This window comes from Carya illinoinensis, chromosome 14 (assembly GCF_018687715.1).
Source record: "Carya illinoinensis cultivar Pawnee chromosome 14, C.illinoinensisPawnee_v1, whole genome shotgun sequence".
Classification (NCBI taxonomy): Eukaryota; Viridiplantae; Streptophyta; class Magnoliopsida; order Fagales; family Juglandaceae; genus Carya; species Carya illinoinensis.
In genome coordinates, this window is record NC_056765.1 from 84,715 (window position 1) to 105,100 (window position 20,386).

General features: G+C 37.3%; 3 protein-coding genes across 7 annotated transcripts; 1 reads left to right on the plus strand and 2 right to left on the minus strand.

The window, feature by feature from the left end:
- Nucleotides 1-65: 65 nt before the first annotated feature.
- LOC122294394 (cation/H(+) antiporter 28-like) lies at nucleotides 66-4,036 on the minus strand. The gene is made up of 4 exons (XM_043103095.1): nucleotides 3,720-4,036; nucleotides 2,179-3,171; nucleotides 943-1,536; nucleotides 66-816 (listed from the first exon to the last, which is right to left on the minus strand). The coding sequence occupies exons 1-4, from the start codon at nucleotides 3,885-3,887 to the stop codon at nucleotides 202-204; spliced, it is 2,370 nt and encodes a 789-aa protein (XP_042959029.1). The 5' UTR covers nucleotides 3,888-4,036; the 3' UTR covers nucleotides 66-201.
- A 975-nt stretch (nucleotides 4,037-5,011) lies between these two features.
- Nucleotides 5,012-18,808, plus strand: LOC122294318 (peptidyl-prolyl cis-trans isomerase FKBP42-like). Of its 4 annotated transcripts, none has more exons than XM_043102944.1 (8): nucleotides 5,012-5,069; nucleotides 5,461-5,538; nucleotides 7,396-7,578; nucleotides 7,934-8,023; nucleotides 8,570-8,754; nucleotides 8,885-9,007; nucleotides 9,113-9,265; nucleotides 18,254-18,808. In XM_043102944.1, the coding sequence occupies exons 2-8, from the start codon at nucleotides 5,502-5,504 to the stop codon at nucleotides 18,578-18,580; spliced, it is 1,098 nt and encodes a 365-aa protein (XP_042958878.1). In that variant the 5' UTR covers nucleotides 5,012-5,069; nucleotides 5,461-5,501; the 3' UTR covers nucleotides 18,581-18,808. The 4 variants fall into 4 exon arrangements, with proteins under 4 accessions (XP_042958878.1, XP_042958877.1, XP_042958879.1 ...); XM_043102943.1 differs by having other exon boundaries at nucleotides 5,049-5,105; XM_043102945.1 differs by lacking the exon at nucleotides 5,012-5,069 and adding an exon at nucleotides 5,119-5,370.
- LOC122294319 lies at nucleotides 16,624-19,633 on the minus strand. 2 transcript variants are annotated; one of them, XR_006237579.1, is made up of 2 exons: nucleotides 19,071-19,633; nucleotides 16,624-16,683 (listed from the first exon to the last, which is right to left on the minus strand). XR_006237579.1 is itself a non-coding variant. In XM_043102946.1 (2 exons), the coding sequence occupies exons 1-2, from the start codon at nucleotides 19,436-19,438 to the stop codon at nucleotides 17,979-17,981; spliced, it is 387 nt and encodes a 128-aa protein (XP_042958880.1). In that variant the 5' UTR covers nucleotides 19,439-19,566; the 3' UTR covers nucleotides 17,954-17,978. The 2 variants fall into 2 exon arrangements, 1 of the variants encoding a protein (XP_042958880.1); XM_043102946.1 differs by lacking the exon at nucleotides 16,624-16,683 and adding an exon at nucleotides 17,954-17,997 and having other exon boundaries at nucleotides 19,071-19,566.
- Nucleotides 19,634-20,386: the final 753 nt, after the last annotated feature.

Sequence of the window (20,386 nt, forward strand, 5' to 3'; positions counted from 1 at the left end):
GTATCTCTACCTTCTAATCTTTTTTTTTTTTTTTAATTACTTTTTTCGTTTTTGCACGCTTTAGATAAATAATTTTGGCCAATCCCACTGCAAACTCTCACATAGTGGTTGTCATTTTTACAAACTAAGGTTCTATAAATCATCTGTTACCTTGTTACAATTAGTTCCTAATGTCCTAAGCTACCACATTTAGTTTGACATTTACATAATCGAGAAGTCATCATCAAGTCCATCTAGTTCTCCTTTTACGTTGTGTTGTTGAATGATCAAAACCGATGTCTTCACTGAGAAATCGGAACCCGAAAGAACATCTCCTATCGGACCCAATTCTGGACACTGCTGCCAATCATTCATTCCCACTGTCAATACTGAGTTTACCCTCCCCCCTCGTCCTACAATGATAAGTGCATACTGCCCTTCCAATGACCTTAAAGTAGAATAGGTCTCAGCTGAATTTATAACATGCTTCTCCATGTATGCAACGCGCCCCCCTGCAACATGTCTTCCATAAAACTGTGCAAAGCACTCATCATCAAGTTTCATTTCCTCTTCCTGCTCTGCAATTTTGACCTTATTGTTGCCTGTTCTTCTTGATGCATTCTCTGAATTGGTTTCCACTAAGAATCTTATTACTGTGAGTTTTACTCCTGGATGCCGTGCTACACGCCCCGCATAGGCTAGTGCTTCTCTATCATCTTTGCCACCAATGAAAATAACTGCAACATTGAGAGATACATGTGCTCCTGATATTTTTTCTATCAATCCAAGACCTCTGTCCACCAGAATCCCCACTGAACATGGGGAACTCCTGAGAACCTGTTGAAAACCACATCTATAAGCAAGCTACAATTTGGAAGACAAGCTTTCAAATAATTGGATGAGAGATGGTTTTAATTTAGTGCTTTTCCTGATTAAAAGTTTGGTAAAATATTCTGATTTTACCTTGCGGTTCACATATCTGAACCCTGAATGGCCTGCATCCAATCTTCCATCTGCACGCTGGCTCTTGTGAAATGGCAATATGATGAGTGCTACCATCAAGTTCTCTGCCAAAATGCAAATCTCCTGGGGCATGCCATTGATCGTGGAGAGTGCAAGCGTTCGCTTGACTGTGACACCATCACCATTCATATCTGAATAGGCTTGAACTGCAGTAGTTACTTGTTCTCTCATGTCTGTCACTGACTCGTCGGTCACAGCCAACGTGTTTACTCCATCATCACCTTGCACAAGTGTGGCTGCTATCTGGTCCGTGAGTTCGATCATGTCAGTGACATACACCTCTATTCCATGGTCAGCTGTGCCTCGAGAGATCTCCATGAAGTTGATGGCAGCAGATGCATTTTGAGGCCCGTTAACACACAACAAGATTCGGAGTTCTTTTGATGGATCAAGCCATTCAAGTGCCATTCGCTGAGTTGGTGCGCGCTTCCTTGCACGTTTAATTATATGCGCAACAACTAATGGGGTGTGCACAACAGTGAAAAAGATTGCAATTACCATTACGATGCTGGTTGTAGTTGTTGTGGTACCAGCCTGCATTGGTTACAAGAGCACAAAGTCACAAGATTATGGTCGTTCTATATGGTGATGAGTAGCTCTCTAGTGCTCATGGGCATGGATATGTCACCATCATTTGTCGCAGTCTTTAGTCTCTGTTTCTTACTTGTATTGGGATGAAATGAGTAAATTTAATTTTTGTTAGCTGTTCAAGATAATTCTTCTTATTTACCGCAGAATCATTTATTGAGTAGTATGATTTCTTTTTCAGGTTGCATTGCAACCCTTTAGCCTTAGCTGCACATCTATTTACGTATTGTCATGATTTTTCGGATATAGCCTGGTGTCAAAGAATGATACAAGAAACACATAGAACAAAAATATCCCATTTCCTGGTGGCCTGTAGGCACCTTAGTGTTTATATGCCTACTGCTTTTAGGCCCCAAAAAGCTTGCCTTGTACTACAATTAGAAGCATTTTGTGTGTTTAACAACTCATGAAGATACCAAACAGAGAAAAGGAAAGGTTGAGAAATTTTTTTTAAAAAGCAAATGGACGGTGGCTTAGACTCGTCTTAGCATAAATATCATAGAGATTATCAAGTCACAAGAAAAAGAGAATATATGAAGTTTCCTTCGAACAAAACATTGTGAAGAAGATACTAAAATAGATTCTTACAGTTCTAGCAGCAATAGCCAAGTAGATCTGATAATGGCCCTTTGTAGAGAGAAGCAGCCCAAGTGCAACTGACTCCGGCCAATGAAACCCCAACACCACCCCTGAGATGACCGTTCCAGTTACCTTCCCGGCTGTCGTTATCACAAAGAGTAGAACTAGGTGTGTCCAAGTTCCTATTTCGCCAGGTTGAAACTCCCGGAAATCAGCTTCAAACCCCATCCAGATGAAAAAAATTGGATAGAAAATGGTAGTTAACAAGTAGTTGACTTTGCTAATAACCCATTTTGATACTCTCCCCTCCCTGGGCAAGAAAATCCCCGCCATAAAGGCACTAAGTATGGGGCTGTACCCATATGCAGGCGAGCAGCTGCATACCAAGGCCATGAAGGCAACTGAGAGCACTAGGTGTGAACCCTTCATGGGTTTGCCTTCAGGGTTTTCATTGTTAACCCAGTTCATAATAATGGGTGAAACTTTGGCAGTGATCACTGTTTGGAGAACTAGTGCAGAACTCATCTCTATGCCTTCTTGAAGTCGACTCTTACCTGAAGGTTTTTCTCTTATTGGACATACAATATAGCCAATGGAAATGAGAAGAGTGGATATAAAATCAGAGTGTATTCCTGCAGCAATCACAAGCCGGCCGATGTCTGACTTGCCTATTTTGCAACTGGTAATTATGCGGGTCAGGACAGGAGAGGCAGTGCTGGAGAGGGCAGTGGAGAGGGTGAGGGTGAAGTGTATCTTAAATTCGTGTGTATAATTAAGATATGGGGTTAGGAAGCAGGCTAGGATGAATGTGGAGAGCATTCCAGCGTAGGCTACTTTAGCATCCCGAGTTGGAACTTTAAAGAGCACGTATGGATCCATTTCTATACCCAACACAAGCATGTAGCATATCATCCCAAAATCGATTATGAAACGCAAAGTCTGAGCTGCTGATTTATCAATTAAGGAATGCACGATGCCTAAGTTGCCGATGATCATCCCTATCTGCATAAAAAAACAAAAAGACAGAGAAATTTAATCACGACGAAAGAGGTTAAGGGGATTCATGCAATGCAAGTTACTGGTAGGTTTTGTGTTTTTTATTAGCACAAACTTGGTTTCATGCATCATGCAACTCTCCCCTTTTCCAATGATGGCATGCACCAATATACATCAATGACCCCCCCTTCCATGTTGCAAAATATCCTAAACTATTCATGGTTTTGGAGTTGGGATGAAGAAGTCATGTTAGACAACAACCATATGATTATAACTATCTTCTTCCTTAAACTCAAACCAAACTTCTAGCCCCTACGCTATATGCACGAAATGCAATTCATGTGGGAAGTAGTGTAATATATGTGGTGGTATGGATTTGATTATTTATATATTGTCTTAAAAAAACTTAATTTATAAGACACCTACTTAGGAAACACACGAATATATACATATACATTGTTAACAATGCTTCAAAGTTGAGAACAATGAACAGACAATTGTTTTTTTTTTTTGGCTCGTTTCTTGAAAGAAAATGGAGGCTGAGAGAGACTTACAAAGGTATCAGAGGTGATACGAGGTTGTGAAAAGGGCTTTAAAAGGAAATGCGTGACATTGCAGAGAACCACCATTAAGAAGAAACCGAAAACATGTTTTGCCGCCCTTGTAAATATTGCTGTTAGCTTACCCGAACATGGGTCATCTTCTAAACTCTTTTCTGCCATTTTCTTTCCACTTCGATTCCCTGCTTTCTTTGATCCAAAAAAAGGATCTTATTTACTAATTTCTTTGTGTTTTCTTGTTGCAAATGATTAATGTCACCGTTTCTTTGCTTTGACGGTCAGAATAATGAGTGGCTGTAAATGAATGCATCTTTTGAGGAGAAAATAAAGGAGTAGTGTTAGGAGAATCAACCATCTATCTAATGTGGGGGGAGAGCCAACCCAGCCAAACTCATCTATCATTATAATTTTTCTAATTTCTAACACAAAATATAATAAATAATATAATTTTTTTAAATTCTAAAATAATAATAATATTAAAAAATAATATTTTAAATTTTCATCTCAACTTAACCTACTATCCAAACCGAGCCTCCTGAAAATATAGAATGCGTTTTATCATTTTAACATGCTGCACAATATTATACCTAACGTGACAGCCTTATTTTATCAATTTTTTTTTATTTAATTTGAATTTCAAATATCAAATTTTAAAATTTTTACAATTTTCAATAACTGACACATCAATACATATAATTATATAAATATAAATTATAAGTATAAATAATATTTTCTCTTATAAAAAAAATTTAATAATTTCAAAAGTTGTTTAATGATAATATTAGATTGTTTAGTTGTTAGATATTAAAAAACTTTTTAACCTTAACAAAGTTGAAAAGTTAGTTTCAAGAAAACAATCATTTTGATATTTTTTTTCCCAAACATTATTTTCCAAATAATTCAAAATGTAGTTATAATTTTAAAGAAGATTTTCAATAAGCAAAAATATTCAAACAAATTTTAAATAATTACAAGTTTGCCATTTGATCTCACAATAACTTTTTATGTCATTTTTAGTTTAAAAAACATTTTATTTTTAAAAAAATATGGCATATTTCAAAATATTTTAATTATATAATTATTAAACAGTAAATAACATTTTTAGATGCCACCCCTTAAAACAAAAAAAAAAAAAAAACAATATATTTTAAATACGATAAATTATAAGAGAAATGCTGCTATTTATTTTCGCCTTCATATATTAATATATGTAATTTATTATTTTTTAATTTTTATTTAAATAAATATTTTAACATAAAAATTATAAATTATATATTGGCGTGAAAAAAATTATCCGGTTTGGTAATTCTTATGTTGCTCATATTTCGGCAAAATTATCAATTGGTAAGCTTTCTGAATTCTGATCCCTTTCCTCCCACCGTAAGTGGAAGCTTGACCCTTTTCAGTCCTCTCTCTCTCTCTCTCTCTCTCTCTCTCTCTCTCTGTGATCCGTTTGGTTGACTAGAATGAGTGCACGTAAAAGGTTCCGGAATCGGACGGTGTTTTTTGGCCTATTTGTTTTCAGGAAATTAAGTCAACTGAGCTAAACTAGGCTTGTTTAAAGCTCACCTGACTGGAGCTTTTCCCTCTGATTTCATAGTTGTTTCGTTGTTCCAGCTTCATTTTCTCGGTTACCAAACGGCGTGTAGAATCCGCTTTGGAATTTCGATCCTCTCTTTGTGTACGGGTTTTTCGAATTGTAATATACCGATCTATTCTTCTTGGGTCTTTGCAGAACTTCAGGAGAGCCCTCGGGTTTCGCTGAATTTTTGAGAAATGGATGAAGTTCACGAGCATCAAAGTCAATCACTTGGTAATTTCAAACTTCAATTTGGAAAATCAAATGTTTGATCTTTGTAATTCCTGTGCTGGATTAGTGCCTATCTGATAACTTTCAAGTTTTTTTGTTTGATACTTTACACGGAAACGATTGTGAGCTGTTTATATTGCCACATTTAACATACAGTGAAGGGAAATTCCAAGCGTTGAGGATATTGTTCAGTTTATACTTACTAGTTATTGTGCAGTATAAACTTCACTGTGCGGCAGTGTAATGCAGCACTGCATACGTGGAACGTTTTGATCAAGTGATATCAGCCATACATATAGACATATAATTAATTCTTATTCTTTAAATTTAAGTTTCTTTGAACTAGGTTGTACATTCCGGCTGCCTATTAAGATTTTTACAGTTTAATACCATTCTGTAAGGGGAATTTTAGTTTATGAAAAACCTGGTTTAAGGTGCTCTTGGAGTATCAGAGCAGGAGTCAGTGTTTTCAACTGAATAGATATTCTTACTTCTCTAACTCATATTTTCATGACATTTCTTTGTAGGCTTAGTCATTATAGGCCATGCTCTGGACAACCTCTTATTCCATCTGACATGATTTGATTCTAAGAATAATTTTGTATATTAATAAAAATCCCTGAATTGGACATCTAATTTGATGCTTCACTTCTTCTGAAAACCCCTGGGGAGTGATGATGCAGTCAAACCCCTATAGATGACCTAGTGTAACTGATATGCAGAGTGTTGACATCAACCTGTTGGTACTAGCTGTAACATTTTTTCAGGCTTACCAAAAGCTGAGGTGCCATATATTCAGTTTATATTCTACCGATCAGAAAAAAAAAAAAAAAAATCATTTTATATTCTAAGAAATATGTCTTGATATATCTGTTTTGTTAAAGAGTCTTTGGGCTAGATTGGGTGATGTCTAAAAGGGTGGTGGACCTATTAGTGTGTTTCTTGTGTTCTTTTTCCTTTGCACTTGGATTGTGCCTTTTAATGAATTCTTATTACTTGCCAAAAAAAGGCTTTTAGAATTTTCTTGATCTCTTTCTTTGTCTACTTAAGTGTATCTAATGTATATTCCTTGAGAACTTGGATAGTGCCATTTTGTTTAAGAGCCTTGGTCTTGGTGCTATGCTCCCTCTAAATCTAAAGTTCAAGTCTTTGGGCGCAAACAATTTCTAGGGGGCCATCAGGTTGAGATTTTCCCTTGAATTACCTGAGTTACAGTTGTGGGAAACTCCTTGCAGAGGGCTCTTGCACCCCCTGGATTAGTCAGGATTTTGTTCCTGAACACCGGTTGCCAATAAAAAAAAATAAAGTTTTATCTTACTTAGCAAAAGGAGTATACTAGATGGTGGGAGGTCTCATACGAAATGGGTTCTCCTTGTTACTGTAATGATTGCATGTAGTCTTACAAAGAGCTATGTGACTAGCCGACGATGGTGGGACTAGTAGACGCAGCAGACTGAACTTGTCTCATGAAATGGTCATTCTTGAAAATCCATTTATTGTAGGTTAGATTCAGACTGAGCAGACTCTAGCTTTTGTGTCTGCATGATCTAACTTCTATGTCTTGTAGGATAAAATAGAAAAATACATTTATTTTGCTTCCGTTTTGTGGTCATTTATACTGAATTATTCTACTTACGAGAGTGCTTCTCGCTCTTATTTCTTACAAGATTTCTCCTCTCTCTGACTTTCGCCTTATTAGCAAGAAGAAAATGGTATTTTCTCTCTGCATGGGTATTGTTGAGGGAAAATTTCAAAAAAGGACATTCTTAGTTGCAACAGCTGCATTGAAACGTTGGTTTTAGAATGTAACATCAGGAATCCCCATGTGTACTTATACCCTGAATGGCCACACTTTTCCAGGTGAAGATAATGAAAATGAAATAGTTGCCGAAACTGCTGCATTTGTGCATGGGGAACCTCCTCAAGATGCTAATGGGCCCCCAAAAGCTGACTCAGAGGTGGAAATCCTTCACGAGAAAGTTACAAAGCAAATTATTAAGGAAGGTCATGGTCAAAAGCCATCCAAATATTCTACATGCTTCTGTAAGTGCCAGATAGTTGCTTATTTTTGTACTTCTGGCAGATTTACCTCAAGCATTAATAATATTATTATAGGCTTCTTTTGGTGGTCTTTTCTTTCCCATGAAAATCAAAATCCTTGAATTCTTGCATCCACCATTAATTAGAAACTAGTACTATCATACCATTGCATATTTGTATGCTCTCGGTGGATCTGTTTAATGAGTTGAGATTAAGACGTAGTTGAATTGATTTACATGTTTGATTTTCTGGACATGTTCCTATGTTCTAACTATCAAAGAATCTATTCAAGATTTTCTCACGGGATGTTTATGGATAATGTTAATTCATTTTGCTTTCCAAATTGCATGTGTGATAGTGCACTACAGGGCATGGACGGAAAGCACCCAGCACAAGTTTGAAGATACGCGGGAGGAACAAAGACCGCTTGAGTTGGTATTAGGAAAAGGTACATTTATATATGATCCTTTTTTTCTTCCCAAAAGTATACTAAATCTGCATAAAACTTTTTATGTGGTGCGTGGTCTCATTGTTGTTTTTCCACCCTTAGTTTTGTTTGTTCCTCCTTATCTGAACCTTTCTATAAATGATCATTTCATACCTGATTACTGAGTATTCTACAGCAGGGTTCATCATATTTAGTTCAGTGGCTGAATAGATAAAGTGGTTCAAACTGGTATCGTGATTCACTAACTTTATTTATTTAGGTTCACTTCATAAGGACCAGAAGCTCATGGGAGGCTTGATTCTGCAATGTTGGGATGGCTACATGTCACTTCTCATTATTTCAACTAGATTCAAAGTAAAGAATAAAAAACAACAGAAGAAAAATAATATTGGAGAATGCAGTTACTTTATACAGTGCATAAACATGCCTCACACATTCACATTCACATGTTGTGCATAATCATTTTAAGTACCAGCCCAGTATTTATCTGGTGTTATGCTCTGTTGGACATGCTGCAGCACATTGACATATTTTCTTTTGCAACAGAGAAGAAAGAAATGACTGGCTTGGCTATTGGTTTGTCCAGCATGAAATCTGGCGAACATGCCCTGTTACATGTGGGCTGGGAATTAGGTTATGGGAAAGAAGGAAGTTTCTCTTTCCCAAATGTTCCACCTATGGCAGACATAATATATGAAGTTGAGTTCATAGGGTTTGATGAGACCAAAGAAGTAAGTTGCTCTTAAATGACTTTCGAAGTACTTGTTTATGGATATTCGAAGTTTCTGTTTGATTCTATGAGCTTGACCTTGGTCGGATGCTAACAGCACATATAATGGTGATGGATAATACATTTCATAGGGAAAAGCTCGTGCTGACATGACTGTGGAGGAAAGGATTGGTGCAGCAGATCGAAGAAAGATGGATGGAAATGATTTATTTAAGGAGGAAAAACTGGAGGAGGCTATGCAACAGTATGAAATGGTTACACACTAATGTTCCTTGGATAATATTTTTTCTTGGCATCTGAACTTGTATGTAATTTTTCTTTGTTTCTAAGTAAGTTCTGATGATTTTTCTACATTTTAGGCCATTGCATATATGGGTGACGACTTCATGTTCCAATTGTTTGGGAAGTACCGGGACATGGCTTTAGCTGTTAAAAATCCATGTCACCTTAACATGGCAGCATGTCTAATAAAGCTCCAGCGCTTTGATGAGGCAATCATGCAGTGCGGCATTGTACGTATGTAGTTTGATGTTTCATGGACAGATTTAATTTCATTTCAGATGCTATATACTTTTCATCTTCGGATTAGTCAGGACTTCCCGGACACCCAGTGTCAATAAAAAAAAAAAAAAAGAATTTAAAGAATCTTGAGTCATACTTAGGGATATAAAAAATGCATGAATTGGCATATTTACTCTGAGCCTACATCTTCAAATGTCTTTTCAAGTTGCTTGGAAAAAACTGTAGTGCTTTCATCTGATGATGAATCAATTAAAAGCAAATGAGCCACCTAGATATGCCTTCATAAATTCTAGAAATTCCTTTCCAGCTTCAATATAATAACTTACAATGACATGTTTCTGTGCACCACATAATCTTCCATAAAATTTGTCTTTGTTCTATATTGTGCTGTATGGCTATTTTCATCCTTTATTTCTCTTATTCCTTCGGATAACTGATCAGAGGATGACTTCTTTTTCCCCATCAAATGTTTCTAACCATCCCTTATCCCTAAAACTTAAGCGAATGGAAAGAGTTAAATATAATTATTTATATTTTTATATTACATCCTTGACACCCTCCCTCACTAAGTAGGCCCAACACGTAAAATTTTTAATTAATGTGGTGAAGTATGGAGTCAAGGCTCAAACTCAAAACTTCTATTCTAATACTATATTAAATCACTGCGTATCCCAAAAACTTAAGCAGATAGAAAAAAATAGATTTAATTATTTATATTATATCCTTAACACTAACATCAAAAAGTCTACCAGCTGCTTTCCAGACAACCCAAATGACAGTTTGTATCTCTAGTTAGTCTTCAGCACCTTGCACCTTGCACCTTGCCATCTGGTATGATGCACATCCAGACAATAACATGCAAAGCTAGAGAGCACTTATGGGTATACATTTATATCTATAAGGGGTAATGTGGGGCTGTATTAAGTCCATTCGTTTCACACCAGGTCGCTGCTCCTTTTGTAGAACCCGGAAAGTAGGTTGAAGTATTGACAGCTTTTAGCTGCTATCTACTAAATGATATGATATTCTGTGACGGGGCAACATGCATTTAAAAAAAGAAAAGGACAATCTCTCTCTCTCTCTCTCTCTCTCTCACACACACACACACACACACACACACACACACAATCACTACCCATGAAAATAGTGGCCAGTGAGAGTCTAGGACTGTAACACCCCGTTCCCGTAGGATAGAGACGTTACTAACAAACATGATAAAAGGCCCGATAAAGAGACTCATTACTCTGAAATACCTCATTTATTGAAAGAAACTTAACTGAAAGGATATAAATAGTCTTGAAACTTGAAACTGATTAACGCAAAACATGAGCTAATCTTAAACAAGACTAGTTATTGAAATGACATAAAAGAAACTTAATTCTTGTGTAAATGACACTTATTCGTCTCTAAGTCCTTATACTAAATCTACTCCTGGCCATCCAGCTCTGCATCATCATAATCACCATCTGTGGCAATCAACATAGAAGAAAACAAAAAGACAAACAACAAAAATGAGTCGAATACTCAGTAAATAATACATCATACCGTAAAATACTATCTACCTTAGCATAAATTTGATTTTTAAAGCCTTATCATAACTTTCATATAACATTCATGGATTAACATGAGCGGAAACATTCATAATCATGGCAAACATGAAGCGTGAATGCATGAGTAACTTGTTTATCTTGAATTGTACTTATTTCATAGTGAACCACGCTTGAGTCCATGGCACCACATAACTTGTCATGTTGTGAAATACGCTTGAGTCCGTATTTCACTTAACTTGCATAACATGAAGTGAAATATGCTTGAGTCCGTATTTCACTTATCCTGCTTGACATGAAGTGAAACACGCTTGAGTCCGTATTTCACTTATCCTGCTTGACATGGAGTGAAACACGCTTGAGTCCGTGTTTCACTTATCTTGCTTGACATGGAGTGAAACATGCTTGGGTCCATGTTCACTTAACTTGCATGACATGGACTGAAACACGCTTGAGTCCGTATTTCACTTAACTTGCATAACATGGAGTGAAACACGCTTGAGTCCGTGTTTCACTTAACTTGTGGTAACCACGCTTGAGTCTGTGGTACCGTCTTAGCATAACTGTGGTAAACACGCTTGGGTCCGTGTTACCTTAAAATGTTTATCTTTCTTGATGCATGATAATTTTCTTGGACTTCTTAGACTTTTCTAGCATGGCATATTCTTGTACATGGCATGGCATAACATGATATATTCTTGTACATGGTATAGTATAGCATGAAATGGCCTAACATGATTTAATCATTTTATGACATTTCATGGCATGCATGATCTGAGAACTAATGAACATGTCATACATGATCTGGCTATTTATTACATGGCATGCTTGACTTAAGTTATTGCATGAACAATACATGGCATATATGGTCTAAGTACTACATGAATGAAGCATGCATGATCTGGCTATTTTAATTCATAGAATACCTATCTTAAATTATTATATGATCATATCATGACTTCCATGTGATTTTGGTAACATTCAATCCATTAATCAACAATCCATAAAAGTATAACATATATATAGGCTTACTTTCATGTAAATCATCGTAATTCATAGAAATTCGTGAAAGCGATCTAACCTTGACTTGGCTCTTAGCGCAACGTAGATAACCATCAAAACCATATCATATTATCATACCCAATTATAATATTTACATTACGCGTACATTTATATGATCATACTATTTACCTCTTAGCGGTGCTTCTGAAATCTCACGTCGTAGCTCGTGACCTATACGAGGCACTAGACGTTACTAATCTTTCTAGAAAACATGTCGTAGCAATCTAATTACTTAAAATCTTACCATAGAGATAATTTAATAAATAAGTAATTAATAAAAAGAATAAATATAATCAGAACATAACTAAATAATTTCTAACTGAATTAACCTAAATTATAGGTTCGTATGTTACAATCTCCCCTCCTTAAGAAAAATCTCGTCCTCGAGATTACGTACCTCAATCGAATAGGTATGGGTACTTGTTCTTCATGTCCTCCTCTAGTTCCCATGTAGCCTCTTATTCCGTGTGGTTACTCCAAAGTACTTTGACCATCGGAATGGTCTTCTTACGGAGGACTTGAGTCTTTTGTGCAAGGATCCCAACTGGGAACTCCTTGTAGGTGAGATCCTCACGAACTTGGAGGGGTTCGTATTCTAAAATGTGTGTCGGATCTGGTATATACTCCCGAAGCATGGAGATGTGAAAAACATCGTGAATGGCAGACAACTACGGTGGAAGAGCCAACCTATAAGCTGCAGCTCCAATCCTCTCCAGTACATCAAAGGGGCCTAAATATCTCGGACTCAACTTGCCCTTCTTTCCGAACCTCATGATTACCTTCATCGGTGCAATTTTCAAGAATACTTTGCTTCCTACCTCAAATTGCAGCTCTTGACGCCTCTGATCTGCATACTTTTTCTATCGTTCTTGCGCAATGGCGAGCCTTTTCCGAATGACAGTTATTTTTTTCACGCATATCTTGAATAATTTCCTGCCCAAGGATTCTAAGTTCTCCAACCTCATCCCAATAAAGGGGTGACCGACACTTACGACCATAAAGAACCTCATATGGGGCCGCCCGAATGCTCTCTTGGTAACTGTTATTGTATGCAAACTCGATCAGGAGTAAGTATTTAATCCAACTGCCCTTGAAGTCCATCACACAAGCTCTAAGCATATCCTCCAAAATTTGCATTGTCCTCTCTGACTGCCCATCTGTTTACGGATGAAAGGTTGTGCTATAGGTCAATTCTGTCCCTAACTCTTTCTGTACACTTCCCCAGAACATTGAAGTGAAACGAGTATCCCTGTCTGATACAATCTTTGAAGGGATTCCATGCAACCTGACAATTTCGCGTACATACAACTCTGCCAATTTGTCTGTAGAATACGTCATCTGAACTGGAATGAAATGAGCTGACTTTGACAATTTGTCAATAATCACCCATGCCGCATCCTGACCCCCTGGTGCCTTAGGAAATCCTGAAACAAAATCCATACCAATTTCATCCCAGGTCCAAACCGGTATAGGGAGTGGTTGTAATAGCCTGGATGGCCTCTGATGCTCTGCTTTGACCTGTTGACAAGTTAGACACTGAGCCACATAATTAGCTATCTCACGTTTCATACCGCTCCACCAGAACTGTTGCTTCAAATCTCTATACATCTTAGTGCTACCAGGGTGAACTGTATAGAGTGAGCGGTGAGCCTCTTTCAAAATCACATCTCTCATCCCTTTAACATTCGGAACACAAATCCTTCCTTTAAACCTCAGAGTGCCATCCCCAGATATTGAAAATTCCGGCCTTTTGTCTTCTGGTACCTCTCCTTTGATCTTCACTAAGCCTGGATCACTATTTTGGGCAACTTTTATCCGATCTATTAATGATGATCCCAAAGTCAGACTGCTCAACCGAGCCTGTGTGTCCATAATCATCTCTATCCCTGCTCTCTCCATATCCAAAAGAATGTGCTTCTGAGGGGTGTACATAGAAGCGAGGGTACTAGAGGACGATTTCCGACTCAAGGCATCTGCCACTACATTAGCTTTACCTGGATGATAGTTGATGTTGCAATCATAATCCTTTAAAAGTTCTAACCATCTGCGCTGTCTCATATTCAAGTCTTTCTGAGTAAAGAAATACTTTAAACTCTTATGGTCGGTATAAATCTCGCATTTTTCCCCATAGAGATAGTGTCTCCATAACTTCAAGGCAAACACGACAGCTGCAAGCTCTAGGTCATGCATCGGATAATTCTCTTCGTAACTCTTGAGTTGTCGAGAAGCGTAGGCAATAACCTTCCCATGCTGCATTAAGACACATCCCAAACCCTTAAGAGAAGCATCACTGTAAATGATAAATCCTGTATTGCCAGAGAGAACAATGAGTACAGGAGCTGTGACTAGTCTCTTCTTCAGCTCCTGAAAGCTTCTTTCACAATCTTCAGTCCATATAAATTTCTCATTTTTCCTCGTTAGCTTAGTCATCGAGGCTGCGATACTGGAGAACCCCTCGACGAACCTCCTGTAGTACCCTGCAAGACCTAAGAAGCTTCTGACTTCATTAACATTGGTTGGCGTGGCCAAGTTCACAACTGCTTCAATTTTCATCGGGTCTACTGAAATTCCTTCTTTTGACACGACATGCCCCAAAAAGGTAATCTCTTTCAACCAGAAATCACACTTCTTGAATTTTGCGAACAACTGTTGCTTCCTTAATATCTGTAACACAACCCTCAAATGTCCTTCATGATCTGCTGGGCTTTTAGAGTAGATTAGATTGTCATCAATAAACACAACAACAAACTGATCTACATACTCCCTGAACACTCTATTCATCATGTCCATGAAGGCTGCTGGGGCATTCGTCAAACCGAATGGCATGACTAAAAACTCATAGTGTCCGTAACGAGTTCTGAACGCCATCTTGAAAACATCTTCTGACTTGATTTTGAGCTGGTGGTAGCCTGATCGTAGATCAATCTTGGAGAAAACTTGAGCCCCTTGTAACTGGTCAAACAAATCATCAATTCTTGGTAAGGGGTATTTGTTCTTCACTGTCACCCGATTCAATTCTCGATAATCAATGCAGAGTCTCATCGAACCGTCCTTCTTTTTCACATAAAGAACCGGTGCGCCCCATGGTGACACACTAGGGCGGATGTAACCCTTCTCCAACAGCTCCTTCAACTGCTCCAGCTGCTCCACCGGAGCCATACGATAAGGTACCTTCCATATAGGTGCCGTCCCAGGTAGGAGATCAATTGAAAAGTCAACCTCCCGATCCGGGGGCAACCCTGGAAGATCCTCCGGAAACACATTCGGAAATTCCCTGACAACGGGGATATCTTCAAGCTTGGGTCCCTCTACAGGCGGTGCTACAAGACTAGCCAGAAACCCAAAGCATCCCTGTCTTAGTAATCTGGTTGCTTGCAAAACTGAGATCAGTCGAGGTGGGGAGTTTCCTCCCTTTGCACAAAAGCTGAATTCTTCTTTGCCCGGGGTTTTGAAAACTACTTCCTTTTTAAAATAGTCTACACAGGCGTGATTTCGGGATAACCAATCCATTCCCAAAATTACATCAAACCCCATCATATCAAAAACTACCAAGTCTGCTAGCAGGTGCCTCCCACTAATATCTATAGGGCAATTCTTAAGGATGGTGTCGCAAACTACGTGCTCACCGGTAGGTGTCGCAACGGATAGGGGACAGTCAAGCCTCGCTCAAATTTTTCACACTTCTTTTCCTCATCAGGAATCAGATAACTTGCAAACCTCGATAATGCCACGAAGGTGGCGGCATAGCGCTCCACCGTCATGGTTCCCTGAGCTATGTCAATAAACTGCCTAGCTCTTGCCTCCCGGAGTGCAGGAGAAAAGAATCGGTCCAAAAAGACCCTTTTTTTTTTTTTGAAGCGGTCCCAAGTGATGGGTACCCCTTCACCAAGTTCAAGCTGCAGTAGCTCCAGGGTAGAGGTCCACCACTCATCTGCCTCATCAGCGAGCACATAAGTGGCATACTCTACCTTCTGTTCGTCAATACAGAACAGAGCTCTGAAAATCTTTTCCATTCTTTTTATCCAACTCTCTGCATCAAGTGCTTCTGCTTTGCCGTCAAAAGTCGGAGGGTGCTGTTGCGTAAACTGGTTTAGGGTGCAACCGACCTTGGGATTCCTCACTCCTAAACCCTGATCATCAGCAAGGTACCGAAGAAGTCTAGTAGCAGTAGCAGCAGCAGCCAATACCTCAGGCTCATTCGATGGTGGTTCTATGGAGCCTTCAGGGTGCTCATTACGCCTAGTAACCGGTGCCATTCTAATAACATCGTTCATGCAATGAGTATAACTAATACAATCAATCAACAATGAAGCACTCAATCAAGCAAAGCAATAATTAAAACATAATCATAAAGATCCTCGTGAACCTCAAGCTGGCCAGGAGTCGTCCTAGGTACTTTCTATCCTAACTTATTTCTCTCTCTTTCTTCTTTTTTTTTTTTTAAAAAAAAAAAAAACAAAAAGAGTCTACAGAATCTCTCGACCTGGGCTATGATACCAATTGTAACACCCCGTTCCCGTAGGATAGAGACGTTACTAACAAACATGATAAAAGGCCCGATAAAGAGACTCATTACTCTGAAATACCTCATTTATTGAAAGAAACTTAACTGAAAGGATATAAATAGTCTTGAAACTTGAAACTGATTAACGCAAAACATGAGCTAATCTTAAACAAGACTAGTTATTGAAATGACATAAAAGAAACTTAATTCTTGTGTAAATGACACTTATTCGTCTCTAAGTCCTTATACTAAATCTACTCCTGGCCATCCAGCTCTGCATCATCATAATCACCATCTGTGGCAATCAACATAGAAGAAAACAAAAAGACAAACAACAAAAATGAGTCGAATACTCAGTAAATAATACATCATACCGTAAAATACTATCTACCTTAGCATAAATTTGATTTTTAAAGCCTTATCATAACTTTCATATAACATTCATGGATTAACATGAGCGGAAACATTCATAATCATGGCAAACATGAAGCGTGAATGCATGAGTAACTTGTTTATCTTGAATTGTACTTATTTCATAGTGAACCACGCTTGAGTCCATGGCACCACATAACTTGTCATGTTGTGAAATACGCTTGAGTCCGTATTTCACTTAACTTGCATAACATGAAGTGAAATATGCTTGAGTCCGTATTTCACTTATCCTGCTTGACATGAAGTGAAACACGCTTGAGTCCGTATTTCACTTATCCTGCTTGACATGGAGTGAAACACGCTTGAGTCCGTGTTTCACTTATCTTGCTTGACATGGAGTGAAACATGCTTGGGTCCATGTTCACTTAACTTGCATGACATGGACTGAAACACGCTTGAGTCCGTATTTCACTTAACTTGCATAACATGGAGTGAAACACGCTTGAGTCCGTGTTTCACTTAACTTGTGGTAACCACGCTTGAGTCTGTGGTACCGTCTTAGCATAACTGTGGTAAACACGCTTGGGTCCGTGTTACCTTAAAATGTTTATCTTTCTTGATGCATGATAATTTTCTTGGACTTCTTAGACTTTTCTAGCATGGCATATTCTTGTACATGGCATGGCATAACATGATATATTCTTGTACATGGTATAGTATAGCATGAAATGGCCTAACATGATTTAATCATTTTATGACATTTCATGGCATGCATGATCTGAGAACTAATGAACATGTCATACATGATCTGGCTATTTATTACATGGCATGCTTGACTTAAGTTATTGCATGAACAATACATGGCATATATGGTCTAAGTACTACATGAATGAAGCATGCATGATCTGGCTATTTTAATTCATAGAATACCTATCTTAAATTATTATATGATCATATCATGACTTCCATGTGATTTTGGTAACATTCAATCCATTAATCAACAATCCATAAAAGTATAACATATATATAGGCTTACTTTCATGTAAATCATCGTAATTCATAGAAATTCGTGAAAGCGATCTAACCTTGACTTGGCTCTTAGCGCAACGTAGATAACCATCAAAACCATATCATATTATCATACCCAATTATAATATTTACATTACGCGTACATTTATATGATCATACTATTTACCTCTTAGCGGTGCTTCTGAAATCTCACGTCGTAGCTCGTGACCTATACGAGGCACTAGACGTTACTAATCTTTCTAGAAAACATGTCGTAGCAATCTAATTACTTAAAATCTTACCATAGAGATAATTTAATAAATAAGTAATTAATAAAAAGAATAAATATAATCAGAACATAACTAAATAATTTCTAACTGAATTAACCTAAATTATAGGTTCGTATGTTACAAGGACATCGACACTTGTTTAACTGATTCTCAGAAAAGAAAACATCGATACTTAATGGGATGATGGGCTCGCAGGTGTTGGCAGAGGAAGAAAACAACGTCAAAGCACTGTTTAGGAGAGGAAAGGCCAGAGCAGAACTTGGGCAAACTGATGCTGCCCGGGAGGACTTCCTAAAGGCACGGAAATTTGCACCGGCGGACAAAGCAATTACAAGGGAGTTACGTGTGCTTGCTGAACATGACAAGGCTGTTTATCAGAAGCAAAAGGAGATTTACAAAGGACTGTTTGGACCAAGACCTGAATCAAAACCAAAGCGAACTAATTGGGTGGTTCGCTTTTGGCAATGGCTGTTGTTGCTAATCTATGGCCTTTTCAGGCGTGGAGGGCATAAAGCAGAGTAATCAAAGCAGATGTGCCAAGGGGTGGTGTCCTTAGCACGTATGATTTCTGGTACTGTATGTTTTGTGGCCAAAGGTTTCAGAGACAGGCACCCAAAAATTTCTTCGAGTACGAGCTAATCAGCCTAAATCTGCTTCCAAATGAACTTTTGACGAATTTGTAAGACCCTAAAACAATGAATTGATGTTATATTCACAAGCGTATTAACTTTGTGGGCAAGTTCAACGCTAGAATTGGTTTTATGGTATTATTTATATTATCATTTTCTTTGCATAATCAAGGTGGAGTACAATGAACGGCTGAAGAAAAAATCTAGGATAGTGCTCCTCTCAAGTGGTTAAGCTTTGGGTATCTCTAATTATTTCTACTAGTCCTGTTACAAGAAAGATGATAAAATTCCAAACAGAAAAAGAGATGAAAACGCAAACAGAGAGGAGATAAATTCGAACCGCTACACCCTTTCCAATTAGCCAACACAGTAAAAATGCCTACCACGGTTGCTTTGGCATGGCCATCCAAGCACAATATGCACAAACAATCTTTTGTGATATGTACACATAAACAGCAAATGATAAGCTCATTAACATCACGTCCTTCCAATCACCCTTCTGCCGTGGGCTTAGGTTCTCTTTCATAACCTTCCCAAACTTGTCAAAACCAGAAAGAAATCCCGGCAACTGCGACTTCCTTCTGCGGTTCTCTTTCTTCGTTCTGGGTTTGGAAGTTTCTTCAGGTTTGTGGCTTTGGCAGCATAAAAGGATGAGCGTTCTTGGAATTGAACTGCTGGTCTTTCTGGGTCCTTGAATTGTGCTGTGATTTCTGTATAAGGAATGGCCAACTGGGAGAGGCAGAGCAGCCATGGAAGGTAAAATGGGAATTACTTGGAATGATGGAAGTTTAGGAGGGTGAGTTGGTAGAGATGGTTGTTACGTTCACGAATCATGGATGCTTGAGAAGGGAGGAAATTGCAAAGAGAAGACAAAACAGTCACTATCATTTGGACTGGCTGCAAGTCTTATCAGAAGGAAAATATCTCTAATTTACCTTGAATTTTTTTAGGGGCACAGGGTTTTGATAATTTTATTATTTAAAAGAAAATGCAATTTATACAATTTTTACTTACATCACAATCACATTATTGATCACAATATGTTATTGATACCAAGATTATTACTTTTTTTTTTTAAATTGATAAAATAAATTTTATATGTAAAATTATAAACACTGGAGTGAAAATTTAAATCAAATCAACCGGTTCCTACATTTTAAAAATCCAGTTTTAGTTTTTAGTTTTCCAATACCAGATTCAACTGATTTAAAAAATATATATATGAAATTAAATTTTAATATTATATAAAATATTTTATATATATATATAATTTTTATATATAATTATATATGAAATTTATATATATAAATAATATAATTATATATAAAATAATTTTATATTATAATTTATAACATAAAATTTTAATTTAAAATATAAACATTTGTTTGATCGTATGTTATTAATATAAAATATATATTAATTATATTTGATGGCCTAATAAAATTTAAATATATTTCTTTTGATAAATATATAATACATTAGTAATACTAATATAAATTAATATATTAATTATATTTTATTTTAATTAATTAGTATGCACCAGTATATTAATTACATTTTACTTTAATGAGTTATTAAAATAAAAAAAATTGGACCGAAATTAATAAAACCGAAAATATCTATTTTAAAAAAAAAATCCGTACGTAATCGATTTTTAAAAATACAAAAATAGAATACATCAAATTAGTCTCAAAATTTG